Below are 26,307 nucleotides of genomic sequence, written 5' to 3'. Positions count from 1 at the left end.
TGCTTTTTATTTTTTTTTGCTTAAAAATATATATACAATTGAAGTTTACATTTTGTAAACTCTGTCAGAATAAAAATGTAAAATACATTCTTTTTTAACTAGGCCTTGTGCTTCCTCCCCCTGCAAAGTGTCAGTACCACTGTAATCCGCTAGATGGCAGCAAGTCTTTCATCAGAGTGACTTTCGGCCAATCCACGAAGAAGAAAATGTCCTCCACTTCCGCCCCAGAAGTAAACAGGAAGTCATCAATGGACGTCCCAGCAGCCGCCGGCGGTAAATTGAAGGAATAAACTTCATCTTTATCATTTAAATGTGACAAATATCAAGTTGGACGCTTTCAAACTAGCGTTAGAAGTTATGTGGAATATTATTGGTATTTCATCATTATTAGTCACGACGGTGACGTCAAGCTAATGAAATATTAGCGAATAAACGCAGAATTAAGCGTCAAGTTCGGTATAAACAATCTTTTTTAAACCATCTTATGAAAAGTGTGTCACTATATACTATATACTCATATACTATACACTCATATACTCATATACTATATACTCATATACTATATACTCATTTTTAAACAATCTTATGAAGATTGTGTCACTATGTACTCGTGACGTGGAGCCACTTTGGACCCACTGTCACGTGACATGTGTTGACAATCTTGCCAAGGACTTTATACCGTGTTTCCCTTTTCTCAGGTGCTGTGCTGGCAAACATGAGCGATGTTGCCCAGACAGACTTCATCTACTGCTGCGGAGCCATCACTGAACTTCTACGATGTGGTCCTAAACATCTCAACTCTCAACACAAACTGCTGGTTCTTATTATTCCTGGTGAGTTAGTTGCCAATCATCACCTTCTTTCCTGGTGCTGCCAATCATCACCTTCTTTCTTGGTGCTGCCAATCATCATCTTCTTTCTTGGTCCTGCCAATCATCACCTTCTTTCTTGGTACTGCCAATCATCACCTTCTTTCTTGGTACTGCCAATCATCACCTTCTTTCTTGGTACTGCCAATCATCACCTTCTTTCTTGGTGCTGGCAATCATCACCTTCTTTCTTGGTGCTGCCAATCATCACCTTCTTTTCTGGTGCTGCCAATCATCACCTTCTTTCTTGGTGCTGCCAATCATCACCTTCTTTCCTGGTGCTGCCAATCATCACCTTCTTTCCTGGTGCTGCCAATCATCACCTTCTTTCTTGGTGCTGCCAATCATCACCTTCTTTCTTGGTGCTGCCAATCATCACCTTCTTTCTTGGTGCTGCCAATCATCATCACCTTCTTTCTTGGTGCTGCCAATCATCACCTTCTTTCCTGGTGCTGCCAATCATCACCTTCTTTCCTGGTGCTGCCAATCATCACCTTCTTTCTTGGTGCTGCCAATCATCACCTTCTTTCTTGGTGCTGCCAATCATCACCTTCTTTCTTGGTGCTGCCAATCATCACCTTCTTTCTTGGTACTGCCAATCATCACCTTCTTTCTTGGTGCTGGCAATCATCACCTTCTTTCTTGGTGCTGCCAATCATCACCTTCTTTTCTGGTGCTGCCAATCATCACCTTCTTTCTTGGTGCTGCCAATCATCACCTTCTTTCCTGGTGCTGCCAATCATCACCTTCTTTCCTGGTGCTGCCAATCATCACCTTCTTTCTTGGTGCTGCCAATCATCACCTTCTTTCTTGGTGCTGCCAATCATCACCTTCTTTCTTGGTGCTGCCAATCATCATCACCTTCTTTCTTGGTGCTGCCAATCATCACCTTCTTTCCTGGTGCTGCCAATCATCACCTTCTTTCCTGGTGCTGCCAATCATCACCTTCTTTCTTGGTGCTGCCAATCATCACCTTCTTTCTTGGTGCTGCCAATCATCACCTTCTTTCTTGGTGCTGCCAATCATCACCTTCTTTCTTGGTACTGCCAATCATCACCTTCTTTCTTGGTGCTGCCAATCATCACCTTCTTTCTTGGTACTGCCAATCATCACCTTCTTTCTTGGTGCTGGCAATCATCACCTTCTTTCTTGGTGCTGCCAATCATCACCTTCTTTTCTGGTGCTGCCAATCATCACCTTCTTTCTTGGTGCTGCCAATCATCACCTTCTTTCCTGGTGCTGCCAATCATCACCTTCTTTCCTGGTGCTGCCAATCATCACCTTCTTTCTTGGTGCTGCCAATCATCACCTTCTTTCTTGGTGCTGCCAATCATCACCTTCTTTCTTGGTGCTGCCAATCATCATCACCTTCTTTCTTGGTGCTGCCAATCATCACCTTCTTTCCTGGTGCTGCCAATCATCACCTTCTTTCCTGGTGCTGCCAATCATCACCTTCTTTCTTGGTGCTGCCAATCATCACCTTCTTTCTTGGTGCTGCCAATCATCACCTTCTTTCTTGGTGCTGCCAATCATCACCTTCTTTCTTGGTACTGCCAATCATCACCTTCTTTCTTGGTGCTGGCAATCATCACCTTCTTTCTTGGTGCTGCCAATCATCACCTTCTTTTCTGGTGCTGCCAATCATCACCTTCTTTCTTGGTGCTGCCAATCATCACCTTCTTTCCTGGTGCTGCCAATCATCACCTTCTTTCCTGGTGCTGCCAATCATCACCTTCTTTCTTGGTGCTGCCAATCATCACCTTCTTTCTTGGTGCTGCCAATCATCACCTTCTTTCTTGGTGCTGCCAATCATCATCACCTTCTTTCTTGGTGCTGCCAATCATCACCTTCTTTCCTGGTGCTGCCAATCATCACCTTCTTTCCTGGTGCTGCCAATCATCACCTTCTTTCTTGGTGCTGCCAATCATCACCTTCTTTCTTGGTGCTGCCAATCATCACCTTCTTTCTTGGTGCTGCCAATCATCACCTTCTTTCTTGGTACTGCCAATCATCACCTTCTTTCTTGGTGCTGGCAATCATCACCTTCTTTCTTGGTGCTGCCAATCATCACCTTCTTTTCTGGTGCTGCCAATCATCACCTTCTTTCTTGGTGCTGCCAATCATCACCTTCTTTCCTGGTGCTGCCAATCATCACCTTCTTTCCTGGTGCTGCCAATCATCACCTTCTTTCTTGGTGCTGCCAATCATCACCTTCTTTCTTGGTGCTGCCAATCATCACCTTCTTTCTTGGTACTGCCAATCATCACCTTTCTTGGTACTGCCAATCATCACCTTCTTTCTTGGTACTGCCAATCATCACCTTCTTTCTTGGTACTGCCAATCATCACCTTCTTTCTTGGTACTGCCAATCATCACCTTCTTTCTTGGTGCTGCCAATCATCACCTTCTTTCTTGGTGCTGCCAATCATCACCTTCTTTCTTGGTGCTGCCAATCATCACCTTCTTTCTTGGTGCTGCCAATCATCACCTTCTTTCTTGGTACTGCCAATCATCACCTTCTTTCTTGGTGCTGCCAATCATCACCTTCTTTCCTGGTGCTGCCAATCATCACCTTCTTTCTTGGTGCTGCCAATCATCACCTTCTTTCTTGGTGCTGCCAATCATCACCTTCTTTCCTGGTGCTGCCAATCATCACCTTCTTTCTTGGTGCTGCCAATCACCTTCTTTCTTGGTGCTGCCAATCATCACCTTCTTTCTTGGTGCTGCCAATCACCTTCTTTCTTGGTGCTGCCAATCATCATCACCTTCTTTCTTGGTGCTGCCAATCATCATCACCTTCTTTCTTGGTGCTGCCAATCATCACCTTCTTTCTTGGTGCTGCCAATCATCACCTTCTTTCCTGGTGCTGCCAATAACCCTAACCCAGTGGTTCTTAACCTTGTTGGAGGTAGCGAACCCCACCAGTTTCATATGCGCATTCACCCAACCCTTCTTTAGTGAAAAATAAAATGTATTTCTTCAAATTCAAGACAAAGTTATATGTTTTTGGTAACACTTTAGTATGGGGAACATATTCTAAGTAACACAGACTTAATTTAGAGTTATTTGGACACTAGAGGAACATATTCTAAGTAATAAAGACTTAATTTAGAGTTATTTGGACACTGGGGGAACATATTCTAAGTAACACAGACTTAATTTAGAGTTATTTGGTTAGGGTTAGAGGGTTAGGGTTATAATAAGGCCATGCCGAATAAGGCATTAATAAGTACTTAATAATGACTAGTTTAGAGCCAATATGTTACTAATTTGCATGTTAATAAGCAACTAATTAATGGTGAATATGTTCCCCATACTAAAGTGTTACCATGTTTTTTTACTGGTGCACAAAATGAAGCGTGCATGAACATCACCTTGTTCAAACAACAAAACCAACATAAACTCACAACAAATTAAACACCTGCAAATCAGTCTGACTTCTGCTGTTGCCGTATCCGTAATACGCCGATAGGGAGAAGTTTTTATTTACACCATGAGTCGGGTGTGTTTTGACCTCCGCCGAACCCCTAGGGTTCCATCCAACCCAGGTTAAGAACCACTGCCCTAACCCTATCCAATCAGAATTCAGCTAGCTTATGTTGCCATGCTGTACCAAATCTGCCTTCAGAATCAACAATGTGTGTGCACTGTAAGTGAACAGGCACATACAGTTGATAGACAGTTGTGATAGCCAATCAGATCACAAGTTGTTGACAGTAGCTGTTCTGTTACAACGAGAAGTAGTAAACTCTTGTTGTTAAAGTGCTTGTCAGTTAATGAACATTGTTACATGTGTATTTGTCGCCATCATGTGGTCAGGGCAGGTAATGCATCTTTAAGAAGTGTGTACTTTCAATCAAACTTTATTGACCGGAAGTTGCATAAGTCAAGCAGAGAAATTTAAGGTATATGTTTTAATTACTAATGCCTTTTTAATTGATTTTTAAATGCGCCAGAAAATAACCAGTTTTGCATAAAAGGTGTTCCTGTATAGTATTTATCCAGCAATGGTCATGTGGTGACATCAGTGATGCTATTTTGAGAGGTCATCATTGAAGTCAGACATCACTGAAGGCCTAGGTGGGAAACTCACGGCGTGAATTTAATCAGAGCTGTTATCTATTCTATGGAGGAATGTAGTCAATCATAGAACTGGCACACAATGTGATGAAAAAGTATTGATTTTGAATCGAGAATCGATTCTGAATTGAATAGTTACCCCCAAGAATGGAATGGAATCAAGTGGATACCAAAGATGTCCTAACGTGTACGTTTCAACATAATTAGACAGTCAGAAATGACAAATATTAGACACATCCTCGATTCAGCAACATCCTTTTATAATCTCATATTTGCTAGGGGACTTATGGGCTGATTAAAAATAATTTAATTGCTTTTAGTATTTTTTTAAATGACGGTTGTTTTCTCACGTAGAAAACATATATCCTGCATGATAACAACTTCTTGAAGTATGCATTTGTTGCGTCTTCAGCACAGTAGTGAAGCAGTCAAAAAAGAAGTTGCGTCAATGTCGATGCACTGCACGACTGCTACTAAAAGCCCATAAAAAGTGGTAGATGTCTCCTGCTAGCAAAACGCCACAGACATTGTGTCTGAAAGTGGACTGGCATAGAGCGAGGAAGTGTTGCATGGAGACCAAAGTGTGCTAAAAGATGTTGGAATGGAGCCCTTTTTTAGCATAAGATTGGCAATAAAAGTTAAAATAATTTTAGACTTCTTCTGGAGGCTACAATACATTATATTACTTTAATTTGTTTAAAACAAACGTATATTGAATGTGTGGCGGCTAAGATTTTGCCATGGCGGTGTGCCAGGTTTAGTTAAATAATATCAACACAGTACTTTCAGCCAAATACATGATTAAGTAGAAAGACGGTAGTTAAATGGTAGTTAAATAATATCAACACAGTACTTTCAGCCAAAGATATGATTGAGTAGAAAGACGGTTGCTCTTTGAGCCGCAAGTAAACATAGAATTCTCAACATGTTGCAGCAATATTTAGCAGTGGTCCAAATGTATCTGTGGTGGGACGCCACGTATAGGGCTGGATTACATGGAATGTTCTGCAGTATTATTGTTGTCAATACCTCAGCCCCTCATGTTAAAGTATGTGGAAAAGACTACTTTTCTATTGTGTGCCACTCATGTATTTGTCTTCCATGCAGGTAACCCTGGGGTCCTTGGCTTCTACAGAACCTTCCTGCTAACGCTTTGGAGTCTCTTTGGCAACCACCACCCTGTGTGGGCTGTGAGTCATGCCGGACACTGTGTGCCCCCCGCATCCATGGACATGGTCCAAGGTACAACCTGTGGACAAATGCAATACTTGAAAGAATTGCTATGGCGACATATTTGGAACAGCAGTTTATTTCATTTGTATACTTAACCAAACTCACCTGGGCCGTACGTTTGATACCCCTAATCTATGGAATACATGCTTTACAGAGAAAGGGCGTAAGTTATGGAGATTTTTGCCCAACATGTGTATTCCATGCATCAATATATGTACATCAGTATACCATATATTAGGGTTTTACGGTATACCGGTACCGCGATGCTAATGAATCATATTCAGTACTATACCGCCTCTAAAAAGTACCGTATAAAGGCAGTATAGTACAGTTTTCAATTCAGTCGGTAAGTGGTACTGCCGTCCAACCTTTATACATGATATGACATTATTTTGTTTTCACCGAAAAAATGCTATTTTTTAAGGTGTGGCAGCTATTATATTGTCATGGTGCATCATCACAATGAAATACATGAAGTATGTATTCATACTATCTATTGTTGTTCCAGATGCCTCCTCAACAGCCTGTATGTTGTGTATTCATACTATCTATTGTTGTTCCAGATGCCTCCTCAACAGCCTGTATGTTGTGTATTCATACTATCTATTGTTGTTCCAGATGTCTCCTCAAAGCCTGTATGTTGTGTATTCATACTATCTATTGTTGTTCCAGATGTCTCCTCAACAGCCTGTATGTTGTGTATTCATACTATCTATTGTTGTTCCAGATGCCTCCTCAACAGCCTGTATGTTGTGTATTCATACTATCTATTGTTGTTCCAGATGTCTCCTCAACAGCCTGTATGTTGTGTATTCATACTATCTATTGTTGTTCCAGATGTCTCCTCAACAGACGTGTTTGGTCTTGATGGGCAGATAGAACACAAACTGTCTTTCCTCAGGAAGTATGTCCCCAAGGACACCAAGCTGGTCCTAGTGGGACACTCCATTGGTTGCTACATCATTTTGGAGATCTTGAAGAGAGACCCCAGTCTCCAGGTATAGTATTGGATGTCCAATAGGTGATCTCCCATATATTTACTTTTTGGTGTCACAGATGGTTGGCCCAGATGATGATGCTACCACCGCCTTGCTTGACAGTTGGTAGAGCATCCTTAGGTGTCCTGTCAATCTGGCCAAATAGCTGAGACTATGTCTTGTCTGACCATTCAAACTTTGTCCTGTTTGTTCATGTTGTCTTAAATGACACATGTGTATCATTTGGGCCTTGTTTTGATGAAGTAAATCCCAAACCTAATATGTATATTGTGAAAGGAAGGGTTTAAATCATTCATTTAGCGGTGAGAGTTTTGACATAATGCCTCTGATGAGTCTATGCAAACTTGTGCTTTTTCTTTCTTTCTTTTGATCCAGGTTGTGAAGGCCGTCATGCTTTTCCCCACCATCGAACGCATGGCCCTGACTCCTCAAGGGAAGGCCATGACACCTTTACTCTGTCACCTGCGCTACATGACCTACCTGCCCATCTTTCTGCTCTCTCTGCTGCCTGAGGCGCTCAAAAGAAGTCTGGTCAACCTGGTTCTTGGTGGCCTTCGCTGTCGGGATCAGTCCATAGTCCAAGCAACTGTAGGCCTTCTCAGTGGAGACTGTGCAGGTAATTCCAGTGTCCCACCTCCTTTACAGACACATGGCATACATTTTAGGTTGGGTCTGGTTGAATAGAGACAGAATTTCAACAACAAATTCAAGAATAAAAAATATATATATTGATTGAGGGAAGTAAGTGATTGATTACGACAAGAGGATGGAGGAAAAGATGAACTTATTGACTACGGCACGAGCTACAATGGCGGGAGTACGCAGATTTACGGGACTTTTGCAGATCCCAAGTACACAAAAGCAGGAACCAGTAGGTAAGAAACGTTGTTTTTCCATAATATTGCGTAACAAAACGACACATATTGTCTCCTAATAGCTGCTATTTTGATTGATTTGATTTAAATGTATTGGTCCCCGTTGGGGGAAATTAATTTTCACTGCCGTACATTTAAACAATAGACATTACACATCAAAAATAAGAAAAAGACATCATACATGACCAACACATTTACAGGCTTGTCAGACAGTTTAGGCCAGGGGTGCTCATTACGTCGATCGCGAGCTACCGGTCGATCGTGGAGGGTGTGTCAGTCGATCACCAGCCAGGCATTAAAAAAATAGTCCTAAAAATGAGCGATCATAAATCTTCACTATGACGTCACTTTCGTCACTTGATTGACATTCACGGCACCCGAGGGTCTTCTGAGATGACGCTGGCTGCTGCCAGCTCATTAAAATTACCGACTGGAAGGCGAGAAACACTTTATTTCAACAGACTCTGGCGCCGTACCTGTCGTCAAAACTCCAAAGACCGACTGCACAGTTGCACAGTTGCGCTACCAAAATAAGAGTCTCAGAAAGCTGGCGTGCACAAGCTAGCAAGCTATGGAGTTTGCCGACAATGTATTTCTTGTAAAGTGTATACAAAGGAGTACGGAAGCTGGACAAATAAGATGCCAAAAACCAACCACTTTCATGTGGTATTGGACAGAAAGGCGGACTTTTTTTCTCCTCCATTCGAAAATGCGGACGTTTTTAGCACCACTGTCTGATTACAATCAATGCAAGTCATCACAATCAGGTAATACACCAACTTATATTCTTGTCTTCATGAAAGAAAGGAATCTATATGTGTTAAACATGCTTGTATTATCTTTAAACACCTTTAACTTATTAACAATATTAACTATATGTGTTAAACATGCTTGTATTATCTTTTAACACCTTTAACTTATTAACAATATTAACTATATGTGTTAAACATCCTTGTATTATCATTAAACACCTTTAACTTGTTAACAATATTAACTATATGTGTTAAACATGCTTGTATTATCTTTAAACACCTTTAACTTGTTAACAATATTAACTATATGTATTAAACATTCTTGTATTATCATTAAACACCTTTAATTTATTAACAATATTAACTGTGTTAAACATGCTTGTATTATCATCAAACACCTTTATTTTGTTAACAATATTAACTATATGTGTTAAACATGGTTGCATTATCTTTAAATACCTTTAAGTTGTTAACAATATTAACTATATGTATTAAACATACTTGTATTATCATTAAACACCTTTAATGTATTAACAATATTAACTATATGTGTTAAACATGCTTGCATTATCATTAAACACCTTTAACTTGTTAACAAAAACATATATTTCATAAATAAGTAAATATAAATGATATATATGAATGAGGTAGATCTCCACGACTTGATCAATTGAAAAGTAGCTCGTCTGCAGAAAAAGTGTGAGCACCCCTGGTTTAGGCGTTATGTCAAACTCTTAGGGCGGCTATAACTGCAGGGATAAGGCTTCTCCCGAGGCGGGCCCTCCAGAATTTGATAGTTCTGTACCTGCTCCCTGATGGTAGTGGGATGATGTATTGGTGTAGTGGGTGAGTGATATCCTGCACTATTGTGTTTGCCAGTCGAATGATGGACCTGGGGTTTAGATCTGAAATGTTGGATGATTTTAGCTGCTATGTTTGTAATGCGTGTGAGTTTGGTCCGGTTGGTTACAGTTTTTTTGGGGGGATCCTTTTGCACACACCATAACAATCCCAGCATGTGGAAGCACAGTACGTCTGACTACTGTAGCTGTAATGTGGCTTCATGGCTTACCAAAGTCCTGCTAAAACATTTTGATGGATTTTTGAGCGCCGTGTGTAATGTTCTATATTCTCCATGAAACATCAAAGTTTTGGGCATGCTTGCTAATGTCAATCTCAATCAATCAATCAATGTTTATTTATATAGCCCTAAATCACAAGTGTCTCAAAGGGCTGCACAAGCCACAACGACATCCTCGGTACAAAGCCCACATACGGGCAAGGAAAACTCACCCCAGTGGGACGTCGATGTGAATGACTATGAGAAACCTTGGAGAGGACCGCATATGTGGGTAACCCCCCCCCTCTAGGGGAGACCGAAAGCAATGGATGTCGAGTGGGTCTGACATAATATTGTGAGAGTCCAGTCCATAGTGGATCCAACATAATAGTAAGAGTCCAGTCCATAGTGGGGCCAGCAGGACACCATCCCGAGCGGAGACGGGTCAGCAGCGTAGAGATGTTCCCAGCCGATGCACAGGCGAGCGGTCCACCCCGGGTCCCGACTCTGGACAGCCAGCACTTCATCCATGGCCACCGGACCTGTGCCCCCCCCCTCAAGGAAAAGGGGAGCAGAGGAGAAAAGAAAAGAAACGGCAGATCAACTGGTCTAACAGGGGGGCTATTTAAAGGCTAGAGTATACAAATGAGTTTTAAGATGGGACTTAAATGCTTCTACTGAGGTAGCATCTCTAATTGTTACCGGGAGGGCATTCCATAGTACTGGAGCCCGAATAGAAAACGCTCTATAGCCCGCAGACTTTTTTTGGGCTCTGGGAATCACTAATAAGCCGGAGTTCTTTGAACGCAGATTTCTTGCCGGGACATATGGTACAATGCAATCGACAAGATAGGACGGAGCTAGACCGTGTAGTATTTTATACGTAAGTAGTAAAACCTTAAAGTCACATCTTAAGTGCACAGGAAGCCAGTGCAGGTGAGCCAGTATAGGTATATATATATGTATATATGTATATAAAGGTATATACAGTATAGGCGTAATATGATCAAACTTTCTTGTTCTTGTCAAAAGTCTAGCAGCCGCATTTTGTACCAATTGTAGTCTTTTAATGCTAGACATAGGGAGACCCCAAAATAATACGTTACAGTAGTCGAGACGAGACGTAACGAACGCATGAATAATGATCTCAGCGTCGCTAGTGGATAAAATAGAACGAATTTTAGCGATATTACGGAGATGAAAGAAGGCCGTTTTAGTAACACTCTTAATGTGTGATTCAAAGGAGAGAGTTGTTTTAGTAACACTCTTAATGTGTGACTCAAAGGAGAGAGTTGTTTTAGTAACACTCTTAATGTGTGACTCAAAGGAGAGAGTTGTTTTAGTAACACTCTTAATGTGTGACTCAAAGGAGAGAGTTGTTTTAGTAACACTCTTAATGTGTGACTCAAAGGAGAGAGTTGTTTTAGTAACACTCTTAATGTGTGACTCAAAGGAGAGAGTTGGGTGGAAGATAATACCCAGATTCTTTACTGATTCGCCTTGTGTAATTGTTTGGTTGTCAAATGTTAAGGTGGTATTATTAAATAAATGTCGGTGTTTAGCAGGACCGATAATCAGCATTTCCGTTTTCTTGGCGTTGAGTTGCAAGAAGTTAGCGGACATCCATTGTTTAATTTCATTAAGACACGCCTCCAGCTGACTACAATCCGGCGTGTTGGTCAGCTTTAGGGGCATGTAGAGTTGGCTGTCATCAGCATAACAATGAAAGCTAACACCGTATTTGCGTATGATGTCGCCTAGCGGCAGCATGTAAATACTAAAGAGTGCAGGGCCAAGAACCGAACCTTGGGGGACTCCGCACGTTACCTTAACATAGTCCGAGGTCACATTATTATGGGAGACGCATTGCATCCTGTCAGTAAGATAAGAGTTAAACCACGACAAGGCTAAGTCTGACATACCAATACGTGTTTTGATACGCTCTAATAAAATATTATGATCGACGGTATCGAAAGCAGCGCTAAGATCAAGAAGCAGCAACATAGATGACGCATCAGAATCCATCGTCAGCAGTAGATCATTAGTCATTTTTGCGAGGGCTGTCTCCGTAGAGTGATTTGCCCTGAAACCGGATTGAAAAGGTTCACAGAGATTGTTAGACACTAAGTGTTCATTTAGCTGCTGTGCGACAATTTTTTCGAGGATTTTCGAAATAAAGGGTTGGTGGGACACCGGTCGGTAGTTTACCATGAGGTCAGGATCAAGGTTAGGTCTTTTGAGCAGAGGATGAATAACCGCTTTCTTGAATGCTAGGGGAACAGTGCCAGAGGAAAGTGATAAGTTTATAATATTTAGCACTGATGGACCTAATAATACAAAAAGCTCCTTGATAAGTTTCCCAGGAAGTGGGTCAAGTAAACATGTTGTTTGTTTTGTCCCACTTACACGCTGTAATAGTTCCTCTAATGTTATTTCATCAAAAAGAGAGAATGTAACAGTTGTTGTCCCTTGGAGTGTTAGCGCAGCACTGACGTCATTCAGGTGCAACGGTGTTGTTGTTGTGGTGAGAACCCCAAACGTATCAGTTCAATGGTTGTTGTCATTTTAAAAGACTATTTCTAAAGGCACGGACACAACACTAACCTGTGCTTGCTAGCCTCATTTATTGAACCGGCAGTCCGCACATATCTCTTATGTTTGACTGCCATCTACTTGTCACACTTATAATTACACCATCTTTGAGGTCGGTAAGCACAACCAGAATGAACCCGTACATTAGGAAACACCGGCTTACAAGGTGCGCACTCAATTGTGGAGAAAATCAAATGATTTTAAGTGTGCCCTATAGTCTGAAAAATACCATACTTATTTGGCTAGATGAAGTACAAATTGATTATTTTGCCTTTGTTCAGAATGTTTGTTGTTGAAACTCTCACGGTCTGTTGCTGCCAATAAACTTTTACCCAGATCACGCCTTTGCAAAGAAGTCAACTTGCAAAATCAGCTGAGGATTACACAATGATTACACCACCCTCACCCCTCCACACCACTTTAGTCCTTGGCACTCCTTGCAACTAACAGGTCAAACATATATTTAATGACGTGTCTTGACAGCTACAAAAGTTCAGCTCATATTTGGATCCATAACTTCACGCTTTGAAGTTGTAACAAATATATTTGTTATCTTTGACATATCAGCCACATTGTTGTTTGAGTTGAAGTTTGTGTTAGCTGCAGTGTCAAAGAAGCCAATATTAACTGCTGTGTTGTTGTTCTCTCCGTAGCTAATGCCGTGTACATGGGGGGGCAGGAAATGAGGAAGGTGCTGGAAAGAGAGAACCGACCATCGAGAACAACCTTGAGAAGGTAAGAGTACAGCTAGAAGCTGAAATGTAGCTGCAGGGCACAATCATTAGGAAGTGATTTCTCACAAAACCTAAAGTTGACTTCACTCAAGCTCAGTTCAGCCAAAAGTCAGACTCCTGCAAGGACATGTTTGCAGCTTTAGTCACTAACACTTGCAAAACTAAGACCGGTCTAAAAAATGATGATGTTAAGAGAATCATAGGAAGAATAGTCCTATGTCATAAGAACCATCTTCTGCACTCCTTTTTTGCTCCAATTCTTTGTACAAATGGTAAAGAAACAAACAAAATAACTATCAGTTATGCAAAAGCAAAATGTCCCCTGCAGCAGGCAAGCAACACTTTAGGTCAGGTGTCGGCAACCCGCGGCTCTTTGATCACTCTGATGCGGCTCAGCAGCTTACTTGCTGAACCCCCCAATTCAGCTTACTTGCTGAACCCCCCAATTTTCCCGTGAGACTTCCGGATTTCAGTGTCTCTCGCAGAAAACTCCCGAGATTAATATTCACCGATTTTCACCCTTATAGTTATACTAAAGGCGTGCCATGATGGTACATCACATGGCGCCCTCTACAATCTGTATTAACAGCGTGCCAGCCCAACACTTGTTATACAACATACATCTTCTGCTTGCACACGTACGTGACAGCAAGGCATACTTGGTCAACAGCCACACAGGTTACACTGACGGTGACCATATAAAACAACTTTAACACTCTTACTAATAATGCGCCACACTTTGAACCAAAACCAAACAAGAATGACAAACACATTTCGGGAGAACATCTGCTCCTTAACACAACATAAACACAACAGAACAAACACCCAGAATCCCATGCAGCCCTAACTCTTCCGGGCTACATTATACACCCCTACTACCACCAACCCCCCCCCCCCCCTCTCTGTGCGTAGGTTGAGGTGGGCGGGGTTTGGTAGCAGGGGTGTATAATGTATCCCGGAAGAGTTAGGGCTGCATGGGATTCTGGGTATTTGTCCTGTTGTGTTTATGTTGTGTTACGGTGCAGATGTTCTCCCGAAATGTGTTTGTCATTCTTGTTTGGTTTTGGTTCAAAGTGTGGCACATTATTAGTAAGAGTGTTAAAGTTGTTTTATATGGTCACCGTCAGTGTAACCTGTGTGGTTGTTGACCAAGTATGCATTGCTGTCACCTACGTGAGCAAGCGGAAACACCATACAACGTGTGGCTGATCAGGCGCGCTGGTTGTAGTGTGTGCTATATGCTGTACCATCACGGCACGCATGACGCTGACAAGCGCTATTCATTTGAAACCCGCGTGCAGCACCAGCTTAAATATTCCATATAAAGGTGTGGGCAGCGTGTCTGAGAGCCCTGGTTTATACATAACACAAAGCAAAAAAAAAACTTTGTATGCAGTGTTATTTCATTTAAAATTTCAAAACATTTTGCGGCTCCCATTGTTTTCTATAATTTGTGAAACTGGTCAAAATGGCTCTTTGACTGGTAAAGGTTGCCGACCCCTGCTTTAGGTTGAAACAACAAGAGGAAACATTTTCTCTTCTCATTTTCAGTCTTCAAGTAATGTTGAATAAGGAGCAAGGGTGAAGTGTCTTGCTCAAGGGCATAACGGACGTGACTAGGATGGTAGAAGGTGGGGATTGAACCAGGAACCCTCAGGTTGCTGGCACGGCCACTCTCCCAACTTCGCCACGCCGTCCCCGTAAAGTACAGTAAGCAACATTTTAACAGTAGAATAAAAGTACAGTAAGCAACATTTTAACAGTAGAATAAAAGTACAGTAAGCAACATTTTAACAGTAGAATAAAAGTACAGTAAGCAGCATTTTAACAGTAGAATAAAAGTACAGTAAGCAACATTTTAACAGTAGAATAAAAGTACAGTAAGCAGTAGATTCACCTGCTACGTTTGCTGTTGTTTTTCAACACAGAAGTAATACAACATGAAGTCAATCAATCAATCAATCAATCAATGTTTATTTATATAGCCCTAAATCACAAGTGTCTCAAAGGGCTGCACAAGCCACAACAACATCCTCGGTACAAAGCCCACATAAGGGCAAGGAAAAACTCACCCCAGTGGGACGTCGATGTGAATGACTATGAGAAACCTTGGAGAGGACCGCATATGTGGGTAACCCCCCCCTCTAGGGGAGACCAAATGCAATGGATGCCACCGGACCTGTGCCCCCCCCCCCCCCCCCTCCACAAGGAAGAGAGGAGCAGAGGAGAAAAGAAAAGAAACGGCAGATCAACTAGTCTAAAAGGGGGGTCTATTTAAAGGCTAGAGTATACAAAAAAGCCCATATTATAAGTATTGGGCTGTTTTGACGAGTTTTTGTTTAAATTATCCGTAGTAGCAATATTAATAATGTTGCGTTTATTATACGTAGTGCACTTTAAATAGTTTCGACCATATCTAGGAATTGATACGACGGGAATTTTCAGATTGTTTGCTTGATGCTGCGATAGACTGATCGCATCATGATTTGCCACCTCAGTAGAATGCATATCTACCAGAAAACACATTATGTGAGTTGTGTATTATTCTAAAATAATTGCTATGCGTACAGGGATTGTCCAGCCTGGCGCTGGCTAGTTCTAGCTTAACTGACTCCTCACCCGGACTAGCAGGCTCTGTAATTGCCTGTGACCGGGCTTGCTCTAGTGTAGTTAGTCAAATGTGACTTAAACAGTAGTCTATGTTTTTAGTCAGGATGATGGCGCCTTCCTGGTTAGGGTGAAGGCCGTCTCTCATCAGCAAGCCTGGTTTGCCCCAGAAAGAGGGCCAATTATCAATAAACGTTAGTCCCTGTTGTCTACAGAAGCTAGCCAGCCACTTGTTAAGCGAGACTAATCTGCTATATCTCATCATTGCCTCTCGCAGGCAGGGGGCCAGAGACAATTACTCCATGCCTGGACATCTTTCTAGCGAGATCACAAGTCCTGGTTATGTTTCTCTTTGTAATCTCTGACTGTCTCATTCTAGTGCAGTGGTTTGACCTGCTACTACTCGCGTCCGAGGTGCAGGGCGTTTAAAAAAAGCACTAATTTCAAAGACAAAAACAAAGTAATTTGTGCTCTTTTGAAGTGACTGCTTTTATGTGAACACATTCAACCTCCCATGATGTCATCCTTGCACCAAGACATGACCAGTCAGCAAATATTCAAACTGTTACACAACTCTCCTTTCAACAAATATTATTTGACAAGATACAATCAACTGATACTTTGTGCTGGGTGTGTTGCTGTTGTATCTGACTCATCTTTGACATTGTCTTTGTTCAAGTCTTTCCACCAACTGTTTCATTTCTGCTCTGCCTGCGTTTCTTCCAGTGTTTTGACTATAACATCACAGGCGTTTCATGTCCTTATTGATGTCAAAGTACTAAAAACACCTTTCTATCAAGTTCTTAAAGCCAATGTTTGTGTTCTAGTATGGATGTAATCCATGATTTGAAAGCAAGTTAGACAGAGTATTCTGCAGGTGGTCAAAAAGCATTGAGTCATTCTTTGTTTTTTGCCTCGCATGGCATTTAAAAGCATTCCATTTGATGTCCAGAGCACCCAGCATGGACCAATAGAACAGACAAGTCATTGTTTTGTCTGCTTGCGGAAAACAAACATCCTAATCTACGATTTGACTCACTCGAATGGCCTTGACGCTGTGGAAACAGGACCAGGCTGTTCTGAGAAAACACCCCAGAGGACACCTCAATGATGGACGCTTTTGACCTCCCTCCCTCCCTCCTCAACGACACCTGGAGTCGAACTTTTGCAGATCGGCCTCAGTCTAAAAAAACATTACATCATTACACCCAAGACAATTGGGCAAACACGCACCCACTCCCACCCCTCCCCACGTCTTCACCACCACTTGTTTTACCCTCGGGGTGATGGTCGGATGGCAGCGCTTCATAGCAGCAGTCGACCTCCAGGGTTCCAACTCCCCGCCCCTCTGTTGCGAATTTGTCGTGATTAAATGTAACGTGTTTATGTGTGCATGGCATGGAGGTGTTTTCCCACTCCAGACCGGGCCCCCTTAGGAGTCCAGTCTAGATTGTACTTTTTTACTCATCTTTTTCCCCAGCTTTTTACCTTTTTCCCATCTTTTACGGGGCACCTTGTGGCGACCCATCAGCGTTCCTGTTCTGTAACCCTGTACACTGTTTCTTTGTCTCATCTCGAACGGGTTTGTGCTGAAGACAAAGTTTCGTTGATTGATTGATTGAAACTTTATTAGTACCATATTTTTCGGACTATAAGTCGCAGTTTTTTTCATAGTTTGGCCGGGCTCCAGTGTGATTTATGTTTTTTTCCTTCTTTATTATGCATTTTCGGCAGGTGCGACTTATACTCCGGTGCGACTTATACTCTGAAAAATACGGTAGATTACACAGTGAAGTACATATACCACTTGTGCAATGACAATAAAGACCTATCTATCTATCTTGATGTCGAGAGGCGTTCAGAAACAACTGTTGCGTGGAAATCACACATGCTAATAGCTAATCACACATGCTAATAGCTAATCACACATGCTAATAGCTAATCACACATGCTAATAGCTAATCACAAGTCGGTGATTAAAGGCAGGCCCAATTTAAAAGTGGCAAATGTCTTTGGCGTGACCATCAAAGCAACTTCTGCTCACTAACCGTATGAAGGCCACACTACCATACTATATCAACTATATTGCCAAAAGTAGTTGTGTAGGTGTATACAATCGCACTTAGGCATGGAGACTGTTTCTACAAACATTTGTGAAAGAATGGGCCGCTCTCAGTGATTTCCAGCATGGAACTGTCATAGGATGCCACCTGGGAAAAAAAGCCACAACATTCAAAACTGTGCACCTCATTCTTCTTTTGTTTCTTTAAATATAGAAGATATGTACGCCTACCTTGTGACCACACCTGTGCATGTTTGATCATCAACTTGATATTACCTTCATGTTCTCTTCACATGTGCAGCTTCTATTCTACTACGGGGCCACAGACCCCTGGTGTCCAGTGCAGTACTACCAGGAGATGAAGGCGGACTTCCCAGCAGGAGATTTCAGACTGTGTGAAAGAGGCTTCCGCCATGCCTTCGTTCTGGACGCGGGGCGCCAAGTGGCTGAAATGGTAGCTGGATGGATGAAGGCAGATGTCAGGACGTGACATGTGGAGTCTTCTTTGGTATAAACATTTCTGTTATGATGGAGACTGTGGCAAGAAAAAGTCAATAGTACAGCAAGGAGAATTCAATTAGGAGAAGTCAATAGTACACCTAGGAGAAGTCAATAGTACAGCAAGGAAAAGTCAATAGTACAGCAAGGAGAATTCAATAGTACAGCAAGGAGAAGTCAATAGTATACCTAGGAGAAGTCAATAGTACACCAAGGAGAGGTCAATAGTACAGCAAGGAGAAGTCAATAGTATACCTAGGAGAAGTCAATAGTATACCTAGGAGAAGTCAATAGTACACCAAGGAGAGGTCAATAGTACAGCAAGGAGAAGTCAATAAGGAGACGTCAATAGTACAGCAAGGAGAAGTCAATAAGGAGAAGTCAATAGTACAGCAAAGAGAAGTCAATAAAGAGAAGTCAATAGTACACCTAGGAGAAGTCAATAGTACAGCAAGGAGAAGTCAATGAGAAGTCAATAGTACAGCAAGGAGAAGTCAATAAGTTGAAGTCAATAGTACAGCAAGGAGAAGTCAATAAGGAGAAGTCAATAGTACAACGAGGAGAAGCCAATAGTACAGCAAGGAGAAGTCAATGAGAAGTCAATAAGGAGAAGTCAATAAGTTGAAGTCAATAGTACAGCAAGGAGAAGTCAATAAGGAGAAGTCAATAAGTTGAAGTCAATAAGTTGAAGTCAATAAGGAGAAGTCAATAGTACAGCAAGGAGAAGTCAATAAGGAGAAGTCAATAAGTTGAAGTCAATAAGTTGAAGTCAATGAGAAGTCAATAAGTTGAAGTCAATAGTACAGCAAGGAGAAGTTAATAAGGAGAAGTCAATAAGGAGAAGTCAATAAGTTGAAGTCAATAGTACAGCAAGAAGTCAATAAAGAGAAGTCAATAAGTTGAAGTCAATAAGGAGAAGTCAATAAGGAGAAGTCAATAGTACAGCAAGGAGAAGTCAATAAGGAGAAGTCAATAAGTTGAAGTCAATAAGGAGAAGTCAATAGTACAGCAAGGAGAAGTCAATAAGGAGAAGTCAATAAGTTGAAGTCGATAAGTTGAAGTCAATAGTACAGCAAGGAGAAGTTAATAAGGAGAAGTCAATAAGGAGAAGTCAATAAGTTGAAGTCAATAGTACAGCATGGAGAAGTCAATAAGGAGAAGTCAATAAGGAGAAGTCAATAAGTTGAAGTCAATAAGGAGAAGTCAATGAGAAGTCAATAAGTTGAAGTCAATAGTACAGCAAGGAGAAGTTAATAAGGAGAAGTCAATAAGGAGAAGTCAATAAGGAGAAGTCAATAAGGAGAAGTCAATAGTACAGCAAGGAGAAGTCAATAAGGAGAAGTCAATAAGGAGAAGTCAATAGTACAGCAGGTGTAAAAAGGTGACTAAGTAGTAAATAGTGAATTAATTCCACATATTTTTTGACAGACTTTTGCTAACTTGGACTGTTTGAAGAACCTTCTAGTAGCGATAGCACTTTCACCAACACCATTGTTGCAACATAACACTGCTACTGTGACTGTTGACCTATTGACCTATTGACCTATTGACCTATTGACCTATTGACCTATTGACCTGTCTGCCAGCACAGACTGTGAGCAAACAACAAGATGACTCTTTTTGGAGTCAACAACATGAATTTGATGTGCTCTGGTTGACACACTGATACTGTTTCTGTTCACTTCATACACTGAACTCTACTTCTTTCTTCAACTATTAATATTGTATTTGTTACTCAGCCGCTGTCTTAGTTCTAGTTTCTATTACCAAACTTAGAGGTGTTGAAATCACCACCTAAAATTGGTAATGCTAATCTTAGCATGTTTATGCTCAATCCAATGCAAATTAGCACCGAACTAGCAAGTTTTGAGAAGTGTCTTCGTCTTGCTTTGTTAACTTGGAAAATTGTAACGTTACCCAGATGTAGTCCGGCTGAGTGCTGGACTTCTGGTCTCCTGGCAAAGGACTTGAGCTAGCGCCCAGTTTGCAACCCGACGTGACGTCACATGCAGCACAGGCTCTCTTTGAATCGGTAACTCTTTGAACTATTTTCTGAAATTAGTTTAGGATTCAAGATTAAAATAATGTGTTGACCTAAAAAATGAAATCATGGACTGTACTCTTAAAAGTGTAAACGTAGAAGAGTAGCAACATGAAGTGAGTTGAGTAGAGCCTTCAGGATGTCACCATACCCAAGAGCTATATTTACAATCATGGTAAAAAGCCACTGGCAGAAAACATCGGTCACACCCTGGAGTTCTTCCAGCTAAACTTTGTTCTCTGTCGTGGGATGCCAGGTCAGGCTATTGAATGAGTAAATACAAATCCCAAAACCATGTCCTACTTTTTTGTATTTGCTTTGGAGATAACATTTTGCCCTACTGACTAAATCCTTCCTTCGACTATATAACAATTCTGACTGGGGAGGTTGTAAACCAGAATTGTGTTGCCAAACTGCTGTATAGGAAACTGTTGGTGTTATTTCTAAAACTGTAACACCTGGACTGGGCGGAGTCATCAGCGCACTTTTATTGCCAACTAGCGTCTGGAGAAGAATAGTTTTGCATAAGAAGTCTTGTTGATGCCAAGGAGCTCAGTTTGAGTCTCTTCTGGCCACAGAACATTCTCCCGAGCCTTGTGTGGGCCATTCAGGTGTTGGGTGTCAAAGTGCACCTGTGCCATCTTGAGCAGGGCGACCTGGTGGGCACTGTAGGATCTCACTCCAGTGTCTACTTCATGCTATTACTGTCATGGGAAACACAGTTGCTGTTTCTTTACTGGTTTTTATTGCAAACATGAGAACCAACATACACTTTAACAGTGTGCCCAAAATGGACTCTGAAACCTTGCTCCTTACCCACCCCCACGGACACCCAGAAGGCAATTCATGGGGAAAATGAAAACCTCCAAGGGTGCTTTACCAGCCGGCCGTATCGGCTACAATGTCTTTTTATCAGAGGAGCGGGCAAAGCTTGTGGGGCAGAAGGCTCAATCCTGACAGGTTTAGGATGCCAACAATGACGGGGGACTTGGCCCGGCAGCAGTTCCTCGCCTGCTACACTATGTGCTGGCTTAAGCCTGTCCAATGAAACATGTTCCCTGCGCCTGCCTATATTTAGCACCAAACTTTTAGGATCGCATTCCAAAACCTAAAACAGGCCATCGTATGGAGGTTGGAAGGTAGAACGGTGGGCATCGGGACGTACAAAATCCATCCGTCCATCCATTTTCTACCACTTGTCCCTCTCGGGGTCGGGAGGGGTGCTGGAGCCTATCTCAGCTGCATGCGGGTGGAATGCGGGGTACACCCTGGACAAGTCGCCACCTCATGGAAGGACCAACACAGACGGACAACATTCACACTCACATTAATTCACTTTAGTGTTGCCAATCAAACAGTCGATCCAGCTGCCATCTTAGAGTGCCGCACGCAACGCTGCTTTTAGCAACTTGAGGGTGGTAGGCTGTAGTGCGATGCACCTGCACACCTAAGGACTGCGTCGATGCTGACCAGAGCTCCGACACAAACTGGGTTCCCCTGTCTCAGGTTGTATCAGACGCCGTGCCAAAACACGCAACCCAGCCTGACAGAAATGCACGGGTAACGTCCACAGACGCTTTGGAGGACAGGGGAACCGCCTCTGGCCATCTGGTGATGCAAGTAGGTGCGTTAAACCCTGCGACGGAGAGAGGGTGCCAACCAAGTCCACGTGCACGTGGTCAAATCGCCTGATTAGAATCTGAAACGGTTTGAGGATGAACTTACTGTGCGGGTAGACCTTGGCGGGCTGACATGCCATGCACATAGTTGCCCACTCTTACATGGTTCCTCAGGCCACCCCAGACAAACAAGGCACCAACTAGATTGACAGATGCCAAACGCCAGGGTGTGAGAGGGAGTGGATTGTGTCAAAACTACAGGCTGGGGGCGACCAGTGGAAACGCCATAGAGGACAGTGGGACCATCATCTTGCACCACCACCTCCTCGAACTTGACGGCCGTACCCACGGTCTTAAATGCGCGAAGGTCAGTGTTGGTCGCTGGTCAGCGGCCATTCCCAACAAATCTTTTCTGAGCTGCACTGGGCACACAAGCACGTGTGACAGACAGTCAGGCTCAAGGTTGTGTGTAGAACAGGGTAGCAGTCGGGCGTGGGGATGTTGAGGTGGCAAAAATCTCCACAATGCCGCCAGGAACCGCCCGCCTTGGGTACCATTTGCTAGGGCGATGCCCATGAGCTATTACAACGCCTCACGATGCTTAAACGCTCTATACTAGCGAACTCTTCTTTAGCAATGACCAATTTGACCTCGTCAAGACGAAGCGTGTAAGCAAAAACTGGTAAGCCCAATGTAAGAATAAGATGTTCATCACCATGTTTAGTGTCTGTGGTGGAAAAAGTGTGAGTGATCGGCGATGGAAAATCAGCCAGCAAATGCTGCAAAATGTCACTAGATGCTAAATAATTATTATGTGATAACCGGCCAAGTCCCCCCCCAAAAAGTAGCAACATCAACAAGCAGTCCATTAGCACACCTGGTCAATAATGGGGACAGTGGTAGCGGTGGATGCACACCTTCACCAAACTGGAGTCGAAAGTGTCGATGGATGAGCTGTGACCCGCACTCAGCTGTGACCCGCAGCCACTGGCCGCCTTGCCTCTGTCTGTAAGGGAAGTCTTATGAACTGGTGTCCACCAAGAAACGTCTCCTTGATGACGAGTCAGAAATGAAGAGCAGCTCACTTTCTTGCTGCCATGAAGGAGCCTGGAGGAACACATCGCCGAGCTTGGACGCTGAACCAATGATGGAAGAGCACAGGCTCGCCTCGCCCTCTTTCCGTGTAGCGACTCACCACAGCCGCCGGGTCCACGTCTTCCATTGTCGTTCAGGGAGAACCTACTGCTACACTCTGTACGGCCAACCGTCTGGAAGCCAAGCCCCGGTAGTCGCCGGAGGCTAGAGAAGCGGAGTGAGCCACAGACTGGAGGTGGAAGCTAACGCAGGAAAATGTGCGGGAAAACGAACCCGCCCTCATCTGAGCCCAGCAGCGACATCTTATTAGTTCCACAGCCCTTCTATCGGCCAAAGCGGTCAGGGAAAGAAGTGTTTCTGCCCTCTCAGCGTCAGTCAGAGTGAATCTTTGCAGCAGAAGCTGCTTGAGGGCCGCTGCCTTACAAGACCTGTGGTCGGCTGCTACCAACATGTATTACCAGTAGTCATCGCCGGTGATGGCTGCTACCAACATGTATTACCAGTAGTCATCGCCGGGGATTCCTCATAAGTGGAAAAAGCATCTTGATGTGCTGATACCCCGAAAATGGATGGCTCTGCCAGAACTCCGGAAGTTGGGACTCTATTTTTTGGTTAATGCATCTTGTTGCATCCCCGTGACTGTTTTTCACAACGTGAATAGCCAGCATGCCTTCTTGTTTTCCTTTCATTTCATTTCAATGTTCTGGTGAATCAAGAGCGCTTCCCTTTGGTTTTTGAATGCACAGCAACGGTGTCATTGCCTTCTAAGGCAACGCCACGCTGAGCAGTGGCATGCTACTTACAGCTTTGGTGAAACTGAAACTCCTTTTTGTTTGACTCTTCCATCTTTGTAATAAGATCCATCCTGAGGACCAGCTGGCTCAACCTGCTCCGACTGTCTGCTGTGCCTTCAACACACAGGTCGGGATGGGAATCCAAAACCGGTTCTTCTTCAGGTTCCCAAAGTGTCAATTCCTTGGAATCGCTTGCCATTTTTTCAAACGGTTCCTTCAACGATTGCGTAGTGACGTCAGATGGCAAAATGCTGGCGGAACAAACACTAGTTTTACAAGAAAAGATTACAACAGTTCTACCAATTCCAATTCCCCACTCTTCAATTCTCCACATCCTAATGTGGAGAAATCACTGCACATAAGCCATGATATTACACGTCTTGGATCCCTCAGGCGCTACTGCATCAAAAAGCCACATCAGTGTGCAAAGGATATCACCACTTGGACTCAGGAACACTTCAGAAAACCACTGTCGGTAAATACAGTTGGTCTCTACATCTGTAAGTGCAAGTTAAAACTCTACTATGCAAAGTCAAAGCCATTTATCAACAACACCCAGAAACGCCACCGGCTTCACTGGTCAGGGTAGTACACTCTTATCCTATTACCTAGCATGACATGAAGTTATGTTACTTGCAAGGCTTATTTGGAACATATTTGCCAAGTGGAGGGTGGTGAGGAATGATAATAGACTGGTGGTGAGGAATGATAATAGACTGGTGGTGAGGAATGATAATAGACTGGTGGTGAGGAATGGTAATAGACTGGTGGTGAGGAATGGTAATAGACTGGTGGTGAGGAATGGTAATAGACTGGTGGTGAGGAATGGTAATAGACTGGTGTATTGATCCTTCTCTTGGCAGTACAATCTTCAAGCGGCGCTGACAAGAGACATGATACAGTGAATAATACAGAGCCGCTTGCCAATGTCAAAGTTGGGAATAGAATTGTCCATTAAAGGAACGTTACACAACTCCGATGATTCATGTCTTCATGCAGCCTTGCACAATTTCATTTGGTCAATAAATGTTGCAATAATGTTTGGAGGCAAAACGTTCAACAAACACCACTTGAGGTGGGTAATACTGCACATTGGTCTGATACCAAGTAGGTAGAGGGTCCCTTGTATGACACACTATCAGTTTGCGTGAATTAAGTACACAAAGGCAACAACTACTATTCCCAGAGTAATAAACAGGATCACCACATATAAATACAACAATATCAACAAAAACAAATCGTTATTTGTGAAAACAATCTGAAAAAGAAGACTTAAAAAACCTATTTCCTGCTTGTATCTACCTGAAACTATTCCTACCCTGGATGTTGGTAAATAATGATAAATACTATCAATACTTGGATCCGTTTGTCGACGAGTACATCCTGGATCCATCTCAACTTGAAATTAGGATTTCCTTTTTTCTGAGGGATTTTACATTTTCCATAAACATATATATATATATATATATATATATATATATAAATATATATATATATATATATCATATCATATATATATATATATATATATATATATATATATATATATATATATTATAATATTATATATTATTATATGACTGGAAGATAGGCCCCTCCCACCTCCAAAGACATGCACCTGGGGATAGGTTGATTGGCAACACTAAATGATCCCTAGTGTGTGAATGTTGTCTATCTGTGTTGGCCCTGTGATGAGGTGGTGATTTGTCCAGGGTGTACCCCGCCTTCCGCCCCAATGCAGCTAAGATAGGCTCCAGCACCCCTCACAACCCTGAAAGGGACACGCGGTAGAAAATGGATGGATGTAGATAAGTATTCACAGCCCTTGCTCAACACTTTCTGATGCACTTTTAGCAGCAATTCCAGCCTCACGTCTTTATTTAGTTTTTCATTTTTTATTCATTTGCAAAATACAAAATAAAAAGTGTTCACGTTGTCATTACGGGGTATTTGTCTGTGGAATTTTGAGGACAAAAAAAATGTATTTATTCCTTGTTGGAAAAAGGCTGTTACAAAACAAAATGTGGACAAAGTGAAGCGCTGTGAATACTTTCCTGATGCTCTCTAAGTATTGCTGGTCTTGGACTGTAGGGCTGAAGAACCCCTTGGGTCAGACCACCACATGACCCCCCAAGTTGACTATTTTATTGAAGGACTAAATGAGAATAATAAACATATGTGTCATGTACTTGAAGATTTTTTCTTACAATAAAGACAATAATGACATTTTTTTGTGCTCCCCTTTATTTAGAAAAGTATAGAAATACATTTTGGTACCGGTACTAAAATACTGGTATGAGGACCACTCTAGTGTAGTCCATTGTAAAAAAAAAAAAAAATAGTAAAAACTGTTGCTGTACTGTTAATAAAATAACTAATAAAAGTGAATCTTGCAAAA

The 26,307-nt window shown here is 42.4% G+C and overlaps 1 protein-coding gene across 1 annotated transcript; it reads left to right on the top strand.

The window, feature by feature from the left end:
* Nucleotides 1-19: 19 nt before the first annotated feature.
* On the top strand, nucleotides 20-25,332 carry ldah (lipid droplet associated hydrolase). The gene is given in 8 exon segments (XM_061987716.1): nucleotides 20-273; nucleotides 699-833; nucleotides 6,057-6,191; nucleotides 7,020-7,180; nucleotides 7,556-7,796; nucleotides 13,113-13,166; nucleotides 13,169-13,194; nucleotides 18,164-25,332. Coding segments are annotated over 8 exon segments (1,008 nt in total). The 5' UTR covers nucleotides 20-206; the 3' UTR covers nucleotides 18,353-25,332.
* Nucleotides 25,333-26,307: the final 975 nt, after the last annotated feature.

Source organism: Nerophis lumbriciformis, linkage group LG26, assembly GCF_033978685.3.
Source record: "Nerophis lumbriciformis linkage group LG26, RoL_Nlum_v2.1, whole genome shotgun sequence".
Lineage (NCBI taxonomy): Eukaryota > Metazoa > Chordata > Actinopteri > Syngnathiformes > Syngnathidae > Nerophis > Nerophis lumbriciformis.
This window is presented reverse-complemented; position numbering and strand designations above follow the sequence as displayed.